Source organism: Rhinichthys klamathensis, unplaced genomic scaffold (assembly GCF_029890125.1).
Source record: "Rhinichthys klamathensis goyatoka isolate OS25496 unplaced genomic scaffold, OSU_Roscu_1.1 h1tg001378l_1, whole genome shotgun sequence".
NCBI classification, from domain to species: Eukaryota; Metazoa; Chordata; class Actinopteri; order Cypriniformes; family Leuciscidae; genus Rhinichthys; species Rhinichthys klamathensis.
In genome coordinates, this window is record NW_026607436.1 from 14,038 (window position 1) to 24,240 (window position 10,203).

At 39.9% G+C, this 10,203-nt stretch overlaps 1 protein-coding gene across 1 annotated transcript; it reads right to left on the reverse strand.

Moving 5' to 3' along the window:
* Positions 1–241: 241 nt before the first annotated feature.
* Positions 242–9,595, reverse strand: micall1a (MICAL-like 1a). The gene is made up of 9 exons (XM_056245107.1): positions 9,152–9,595; positions 7,913–8,280; positions 7,123–7,257; positions 6,892–7,018; positions 6,295–6,385; positions 931–1,004; positions 677–791; positions 473–519; positions 242–388 (listed from the first exon to the last, which is right to left on the reverse strand). The coding sequence occupies exons 1-9, from the start codon at positions 9,558–9,560 to the stop codon at positions 264–266; spliced, it is 1,491 nt and encodes a 496-aa protein (XP_056101082.1). The 5' UTR covers positions 9,561–9,595; the 3' UTR covers positions 242–263.
* Positions 9,596–10,203: the final 608 nt, after the last annotated feature.

The following is a 10,203-nucleotide window of genomic DNA, read 5'->3' on the forward strand; positions in this document are numbered from 1 at the left end:
AGTATATCAGCTGCTACTACCTTAAATTTAACTGGCTCTGTTTTATAGCAATGCAATCAAAAGCAATAATTAGACATACGTAAATATTTTAGATACTTTTTTCTCTCTCTCTCTCTCTCTCTCTCTCTCTCTCTCTCTCTCTCTCTCTCTCTCTCTCTCTCTCTCTCTCTCTCTCTCTCTCTCTCTCTCTCTCTCTCTCTCTCTCTCTCTCTCTCTCTCTCTCTCTCTCTCTCTCTCTCTCTCTCCCTCAGTCAGTCCATTCTTCAACTGTTCTCTTTTCGGGGACTGTTGTCCTTTACTCCTTCATTCTTGGTGCTCAGTCTCTTCAAAACCTTCATGGGCTTAAATTTCCCTGCTTTCTTCTTCTGCTCACCGTGTCCATGAAAATCTGACAAAAAAAAAGAAAAGAAATAGAAGAATCAATGCAGGATGTGGTGTAAAGTAAGTCAGAGAAAAGTGAAATAACACTGACCTTTTTTCTTCAGCATAGCAGCTACTAGTTTGTCTTCCTCCTCCTCCCTAAATAAGAAATTACAAACTCCTCAAAACAGCATGCAAACTTGATACAAATAACAAAATAACCTTCTATTTCATATCAAATTTACAGAAAAAACAACTAAGAAAAAAAATAGCACAGATACTTAAGCTTGCATGTGCATGTGCATTGACCGATTACCTCTGTCTGTCCATATCTATGCTGTTAACAATCTGGTTCCTCTGCTCAATTATAGTGACAAGTTCTGCCATCAATTGCTTTTCCCTGTCTTTGTCTTCTGCCGCCCATTCTTTCTCTATCAGAGACATAAGCAGATGGGAGAGAGATAAAGGAGGGATAGAATAAAGAATGCAGTTATTAGGAGAAAGGAGGAGGGTTTGCTCACAAGAAATGGTCAATCAGTAAATTCTCACTGTTTTTGTGTTGTTTCATACCTGGCTTGTTAAGTAAACATCTAAGCTCATATTCCACATCGGCCTGCCTTTCCTCCAGGTTCTGCTGCTTAGCTCTGAAATCCAGACAGTGATCAGACACAGATTTATTCTTCTTTCATATTTAACTTTAACCCAACCTCCATCTCCAAGGTGTTGCATATATTATTATTATATTGACAGCTCTATGGACAGGAACTTTGAGAACCTGGTTCTTAAACTGTGGGTTACAATATGGCACCAATGTGGCAGTGTTAAAATGATACATTTTAAAAATTAATTAAACATGTACATAAAATGTGAATGTCAAGGTTAAAGGACAAGTTAGGTATTTTACACTTAAAGCCCTGTTTTAAGATCGTTTCTGATGAAATCGAACGGTTAAGATTAAAATTTGGACACATGCTGCTGGCCCGAGAATTTTCGGTTTCTGTGGTTGCACCCCCCCTCCTCCACAATGGTTGCATAGGTGCACTGGAACAATCCTTCCTAAAACGCTTTGAACACCCCTGACCACTCGGTGAGTTTAACATAGTGATGCACCGATGTGAAAATTGTGGCCGATACCGATAACCGATATTAATATTGCTGTTATGGCCTGCGATTATTGGTAAAAAATGACATTGCGATATTTTATTTTTCTGCGATATATATTGCGATATAAAAACAATTTCACCAGATGACTTGAATAGCTCTATTTGGAAAGAATGAATCATTCTAGAATGACTGGGGTGGTTTTGTCATGGAGTAAATCTGCATAGAAACTAATATTAAAGCTGCCGTCGGCAACATTTTTTTGATCATATTCAGTGAAATCGACACTATAATCTGACAGAACAACATAAATAAAGTGGTTTTAGAAAAAACCCCCCGAGCTTCTAACTCCACCTGGAGCTTGTTATTTGTTTTGCAAAAATCCACAGCTCCCGGTTCATCATGTCCAATCAGCGCAGGGGGGTGTGAGACAGGGCTGTCACTTTTTATTCGATATTCGAATATGCATTCGAACATGACGTGAAATATCCGTAATCGAACTATAAATAAACTAACCGGTTTTTAAAATGCCATGTTTAGCGCGTCTATGATTTAGACCGTTTTTTATTTTTTTTTATTGTTTGCCATCTCATCCAGTAGCTGGCACTCTAAACGTATTGTAGCGTAAGCTCATGACCAAATCAAGCGAATAATAGCCAATAGCCACCCTGTTTTGAAAATGGAAGATATAACGCGCAGAACGGCCAGCCTGAGCGGACAATTTCTACCCCAACTCATCTAAAAAGTAGTGTCTGGAAATGGACAATCGATTGATGAATCCGAACACGGTGTTTACATGAACGATACATAAAGTAATGTGCGCGTTATATGTCACAAGATTCAAATCGGAATTGATTTTTTGACATGCGCACACTGCACGAATATGCCTCTGTTCGCGCATAACTATTCTCCTCTATTGGTTCTTTATTTGTTTTAAACAGCAGACTTAATATATATCCGTCTCTGGTCATGATTTGGAGACGATGAGCATGATTTGCCGTGCTGCTTGTTGATCACGCAGTAAAACCCCGCGCCCAAAACCAGTCGTCTGTGGATGAGAATCTGAAACAAGCACTGGTGGGACGTTGTCCTGCTTAACTTCACAGTGAAATGAGATTTTTTAAATAACGGAACACTCATTTGTATGACACTTTATTCAACAGAAAGAACAGCTCGCTCCGTGCGTAATACGTCATTGCACATGCGCAGTCCTTTTAGTTTCGATTTTCAATCCGATCAAGTGTTTACATGTTCTCTCGATCGGATTACAAAAGGAGTAAACCATCGGATCGATTAAGGTGTTTACATGAAGGTTTTTGAGCCGTCAATCCGATTATAGGGGTCCATGCAAAGACGCGCAAATGTGTGCCAGGCACGTGTGCGCGCTCCGAGCGCGTGTTCTCCACCGCGGAGAACATCGTCAATAAAAGGAGAGCCGCACTTGATCCAGATCAAGTTGATAAATTGGTGTTTCTAGCAAACAATATTAGGAAATGAATTTGGCTAGGCTATATAGGCCTTACTCCTGCTGCTGTTTAAGTTGTCACGTTATTGTTTGTGCCGTGCTGTTCCGCTTCAGTTTTTCCCCATGTAGCGCCTAATTTTGTGATTGGCTATGCATACTGGCACTTCATATAGATTAAGTTGAAAACCTGCTGTTTAAAACATGAAGTCAAAAAAAAAATGACTGTCAGACTGTTAATAAATGTGTGATCTCCGTTACGGTGTTTTTTATTTTTTTTTGGTGGGTGGGCGGGGCTCGTAGATATTCGAATATATTCGAATACATTGCTTGATATTCGATATCCGTTCGAATTTGATTTTTCTCAAAAGTGACAGCCCTAGTGTGAGATCTGACTGTCAATCACAGATCGGGCACACGCCACCCCTCGCGCACGTTACAATCACATGCACACGCCTGAAGTTCGCGGAAGTTCGCGCAGTAACGAAGAGTGATGGCGGAAAATCAAGTAAGCTCATTTAGAGTATAAATGACGTTAGCAATTGCAATCTAACGGTAGATTAGCCAGGACAGCATACCTCCAAATACTCCATGGTGTTGGGATGCTGATGAGACGGGCGCGTTCCAGGGCTCTCAAGTTTTGAAGACAGGTAAGAGTGACACCCAGCCGACGGGGGGATGGATACATTTTTGTCATTGGTTGTTGCGTTAAATCTTACCCAGATACAATAGTGCTATTTTCTGATTGGCTATTGTGTAGCTCGACGAACAACACCAGAGGAAACGCGCTTGATTCATGCCGGTTCCACAGTGAGAGCGGCGCGGCCAGAGTTTTGGGCGGTGCGGCATATTAAATATATTACAAATAGTTTTTCAGCGTGAGAAATACAATGTGTGGCGGGAGAGCGTGACAAAAGACCGAAATGAGTGACTGTCACGCTCAATGCGTGACACTTGAGAGCCCTGGCGTTCACTGAAAATCTGGTGCACACGCACTGACGAGCATGAACTGGGTGGGAGGGTATCCGTTGATAGTGGGGGAGGGGCATGAGAGTTGTAAACATTCAAAATTTTCCTAAATCCACTCAATCTGCCAGACTTGCCGACTGCAGCTTTAATAGAATGTTAACTAATGTAGTTAACTAGACTTTAATAAATGGAACCTTATTGTAAAGTGTTTTTCCGATTTATGTCTCTTGAGTTCAGTGTTGGACCGATCAGTTGTTTTAACCATTCATTAAAGTGAATCGGTTCAAAGGTTAGTTCGCGAATCGGACGTGTCATTAACGGACCACGGCACACGTTGTGTGATTATCCAGGCAGTTTAGGACATCGCACAAGATTTGTCTCAACCAAGCGGCAACATTCTAATCTGAAAAATGAAGCCTACCCGGAAGTGCGAAAAACTGCAATACATCAAAAATCCGCTAGAGGGAGGTCCCAAAAGGGAGCAAATATCCATAGACCCCATGTTAAAAATGTCCGTTTTCACAGCATAAATTCATGTTTTTACAGGTATTTTTATTGTATTTTTCGATAGGTTACGAGTGCCTGACAACTGTGAGGGGGGTGAATTTTTTTCTAACTCGTTAGTTTAGATCGTATTTAGATATAAAATGTATGACAAATAAGGGCGTGGTTAACTTTGATTGACAGCTTGATTGACAGCTGATAACGGGCTGCGCCGAGTGGAATTCCTGAAATTTGACGTCTCGGCCATGACCTGACACAACACATCACATCATACCACCTCTGTATCCTTTCTGAACATTTGTATTGAAATATCGTACATAAAATGGGTTGCTCTGCTATAAACTGCACTAACCGACACTGTAGGAGTACTTCGCTCCATTTTTTCCGGTAAGTGACATTCCACTACTATTTCACGTAGGCAGTGGCACTGCAAGTTAGCATTAAATCGCCTCAGATAAGTTAGCGTCCGAGGTAGGGACAGGTGGGGTTTTGGGGGGCTAATACAATGCTAAATCATAAATCAGATGTACCTAACATACCGATGTCCAGCAATCGATTTAAATAGTACATTGTGTTTAATTTGTCGTTTAATGAGATCTAATATGTCGTTGTTGGTGAGAATTTTCACGTGAACAAATACATAAATCCGACAATTACATGCATGCACTTTAATGGTCCAGTGGCAGAACATTTGCCAAGCGTGTCAGAGGTTCTGGGTTCTAATCCGCACTCGTATAGTTTTTTGTTTTTTTTCTCTCTCATTAAAACCGATTATGTTTATGAGTGGTTGTATATCAAGCAGGGACACGTTTGTGTGCATTTTACTTTGTGATTTCACCGGAACGAATAGAGAGTCTCCGCAACGGATTAAAGTGCGCGTCCAAGTTCAAAACCGGTGGGGACAATATCGACCCTGGCAAAAAGTGGTGGGGACATGTCCCACCCGCAAATTACGTCTATGCCTATGGTTATAACCGGTTATAACTGACGTTTGAAATACTGTAAATGCGTCTGCCAAATGAATAAATGTAACATAAGAATAGACTGATATGTGCCACATTGGAGTGTTCTTCAGCAGCTTTGCAGTGAATGTAGTAGGCAGCCATAGACTGTAAAAAGTAGCCTAGTCTGCCAATCGATCTTGTAACGTTACAAATAGCTGAGGCTGCTTGGCTGAAGAGGCGCGTCCACCGGCCGGCTCAGTCTCACACAAAGCCCGCCCCTTTACCCATATATGGATTGGCCAGAAGGTGGGTGGGGTTAGGATTTCCCAATATTTTCAAAAGATGGCGCCGCCCATAAACGGCCTCAAAACCGTTATTCAGAAAGTCTATGGGTGACGTCACACACGCTTTGTCTTTTTTTTGTTTATTGAAAGTGTGGTTTATGTCATCTGTGGAAAGCTTTTCAGAGAAGATAAGGCAACGTTATTTTAGCACAATTCACAACCAGTGGTAGTTCAGAAAAAAAAAAGGGGTGGGTGTCAGGGGTGTTCAATGCGTTTTAGGAAGGATTGTTCCAGTGCACCTATGCAACCATTGTGGAGGAGGGGGGGTGCAACAACAGAAACCGAAAATTCTCAGGCCAGCAGCATGTCCAAATTTTAATCTTAACCGTTCTATTTCATCAGAAACGATCTTAAAACAGGGCTTTAAGTGTAAAATACCTAACTTGTCCTTTAAAATTATGGTGTGCATAAAAATGGGAAACATTTATAGAATAAAATCAGATTAAATTTCAGTGCTATCCTGCATTCTAATGTCTGTTGTTGGAGATTATTTTGCATCATACATAAGGGTGGCAACACACTGAAAACGTTTAAACGTTAAACGTTTATTAATATAGCGTGTTGTTATTGATGTTGCAGCAGACTAAATGAATGCCAATAGTGCACTTACGTGTAGACCAGCTCAGCCTCTCTCCGTACCAGTAGGTGTTTTTCATGAATTAGAGTAAACCAGTCAACAAGTAGATGTTCCTCCTCATCGTCTAAAATGACAAAACAACAGAAAATAAAATTAAAAATGGAGCCAGAAATGGGACAATTTGCATAGACCAGAGTGTATTTTAATGAAGATTAGCACAAGTTTGGAGTTCTTAGTCTGGGGCTCAGTCTCAGGATGATTAGCTTCTATAAGCCACATGAACTGTCTGCTTCTCTGTTTAGATGATCTACAGGTAAGAAACCTTAGATAGCCTGGCTGAGTGCAGTTACAGTTCACAATATGTAAGATGGTAACGAGTGCACAGACAAAGAATTCAATAAAATGCCATTGATTAATTACTTTAAGTCAACTCTCTCAACTCGCAGATGTATCGCAAATATAGGAAGATTCGCCCTCAACTCGCAGATGTATCGCAAATATAGGAAGATTCGGCGTTATAAGCATGTCTTAGTTATAAGCGAGCCAAACTCTTAGCGTGGAACACTACACAAACTCCACTGAGGACCAAGGGGACACTGGATAGCATTCTGCAGCATGTGGTTCTCTTACCATTTGAACATTCTCGTAAGCTCTTCTCCAGATCCACCCCTCTCCGCTCCAGTTCATCCAACCGTTTCTCCAGGTCACTCATTTCAACATGGATGTCTTCTACTGGGATATACTCGTCTGACTGAACCTACCAAATACGATGACAGGACAAGTATTTATAAATTATATATGCCACAGTTATAGTTCCTTTCTTAAAATAGTCAAAACAAAAGGATGTCTCTTGTGCCTCACTTTGCGTTTAATGAGAGGAAATCCATGTCCAGGAGCAGGAGGTCGTGCAGGACGGGGCCCTTTTGGGGGTCTGGATACAAAAGAGCTGACAGAAGTGGTCGTCTTCCGATTAAATGGATTCTCTTTACAAGTGCGCTGAAGATGACAGTGATGAGAGACAATGAAACAAAGATATCGAACAAAGAAATTAAGTAAGGAAAGCTCCTGGATTCAAGAGAATTTCAAAGATGTGAAAACTTGTAATGAAATCTGACACACACCCTTGTTTTCTCCAATGCCCCATTACTTATCAATGAAATATTTTTTACATTAAAAAGCGGTTACATTTTTCAGCTAATTTTAAAGCAGTTAAAAAGTGTCATTACTGGCCAACACTTTAGCGAGTCACAACAAAAAAGGTAAATTACACTTCCTCTCTGTATAAACATAAACTGCATAAAAACATCCCATTTTAGCAAAATGTGTACTTTAGTCCAAATTGTGCTCCTGACAGTTCTACTGTGCTCCGTCTATTTGACCCCCATGATGCTCATTCATTGAAGTCTGTGAAGTTTAACAAAACGCTTGTTGTCAATATGCAAAAATGGAAATACTCGCGGGACTTTCTAACATTTACAGACAAAATGTAAGTTATGCCAGAGGAAAACACGTGTCAAAATAGACAGTTAATTTAAACAACTGTATTCCGTGATCAAGTACGCTATGCTATGTTTTGTTTCAAAAACATAAAAATGTCTCGAATGATTCAAAACTTTTGAACAGCAGTGTACGTCTTGACAGTAAATCTAACCTTGCCTGGAGTGCTGGGTGTCTGTGGAGAGGGTGAAAGTTTTAACCCTGCAGAGGGGCGGGATGGAGGTGGTCTCATACTGCGACTGGTTTGTGGGGTGGCGGGTGCTGAGCTGGTATTGGTAGGTGGTGGTGGTGGTGGAGGAGAAAGGTTTGGAGAACAGTGAGGCTGAAGCTCAGTTGTTGGGGTCAGGGCAGAAGTAGGAGTGTTGATTGATGGTTCAGATACACTCTTGGTGAACACATGATCCTGTTGGTTAGCAGCAGGTTGCTGGGGGACAGCACTGTAGTCTGAGGAAGAGGAGGAAAGGCTCTCTGTGCTCGGAGCTAGAGAAGAAGCAGGAGAGGAAGTCTGAGATGAAGGAAAAGCTAAAGAACAGCAGGAAAGAGACAACCCAGAAAAATAAATATATGACAGAAAATACAGATGTGAGTAGTTAGACAACTACAATATCCTGTAACACAGTGGTTCTCAAATAGGGGCCAGAGCTCACAAAGGTCCTCAGTAAACTGGACAGACTTACAAGTATTTTAAATTAATAATTAGTAGTATATTACAATATTCTAACTCTAAATGTAAATGCTATATTTCTGTGGGCTGCAATATAACACTAGTGTGACTTGCATGAATACTGCATTAAAATTTTTCCTATTTTTATCACAAGTTGTTGTTTCAGTTGTTTCAAACTTGTATGAATTTCTTTCTTCTGCTGAAAATAAAAGAAGATATATTTGAAGAATATGGCTAACCAAATAGTAGATGGGACCCATTGACTTCCATAGTATTTTTCCCCCATACTATGGAAGTCAATGGGTCCCATCTAGCCATATTCTTCAAATATATCTTCTTTTATTTTCAGCAGAAAAAAGAAATTCATACAAGTTTGAAACAACTTGAGGGTGAGTTGATGAGTAAATGATGGCAGAATTTTAATTTTTGGGTGACTTATGCCTTTAATATATATATATATATATATATATATATATATATATATATATATATATATATATATATATATATATATATATATATATAATTTTTTTTAAACAAGCAGCTTTGTCATACTTAAAGCAGAAATAGCATAAGCCTATTTTTGGGACTATGAGGAACCACTGTCGTAACATCACCTGACTATAACAAGCATGGCAAAGTGTTTAGTTTAGTAGACATTGATACAATTAAAATGCAGTCTTCCCCGTAAAGCAAAATGTATGGTGTCAGAAACTGTAAACAACTAACCTGATGTAGAAGATTTTGGAGCTCTGGGTGCTGGTCGCTTCTTTCTTCTGACACTTACGGGACTTTCTGAAGGGGCAGGACTTTGTCTTTTTGTGTCCCCACCTGCGGCTTCAGCAGCCTGAGTGATCCCATACCAGGGATGACTAGCCACTACAGGACCAGGGGGATCTTCAGGATCCGTTTCTGGCTCCTCTTCCTTCTCATTATCAAAGGGATTTGGAGGAGTGGATGGTCTGGATCCCTCCTCCTTTCGAGACGGAGATGAACCAGTGCAGGGAGGTAGGGCTATACCTCTGGGTGGGCGAGGTGCTGGTTTCTTCTTTGTTTCTGATTGCACCAGTGCCAGCCAGGGTGGGTTTTTTGGTTTAGGAGTGTCACTTGCCTTGCTTGAGCTGGGAAAGGAATGCATTACAACCACTGAATGAAAATCACTCAGGATATCAGAAAGTTCTTTTAATGTTTCTGACAGAAGACTCTAATGCTCAGCAATGCTGCATTTATTTGATCAAACAAACAGTAAAAACAGTAATATTGTGAAATATTAAAATTTAAAATAAGTATTTATTTGAGTAGTTTTAATATATTTTAAAATATAATTCATTCCTGTGATGGCAAAGCTGAATTTTTTAACATCATTACTCCAGTCTTCAGTGTTACATGATCCTTCAGAAATTATTCTAATACACTGATTTAGTGCTCAAGGAACATTTCTTATTAATATCAATGTTGAAAACATTGCTACTTAACATTTTTGTGGAAACTGTGATGCACTGCCATTCAAAATTGTAAAGATAAGTACGATTTAAAATAAAAAGAAAGAAATTAATACTTTTATTCAGCAAGGATGCATTACATTGATCAAATGTGACAGTAAAGACATTTACATGATTTCTATTTAAAATATGTGATTGAGCCCCAAGCGGTCACAAGGAGAATCACACCAGGCATCCATTTAAAGGTTGTTCCAAAAGAAGAAAGTGCAAAAGGTCCATGCAACAGTGGATAAGAGCAAAAATAAAAACAAAGGTTACAAAAACAGTCTAAAAGCTAGC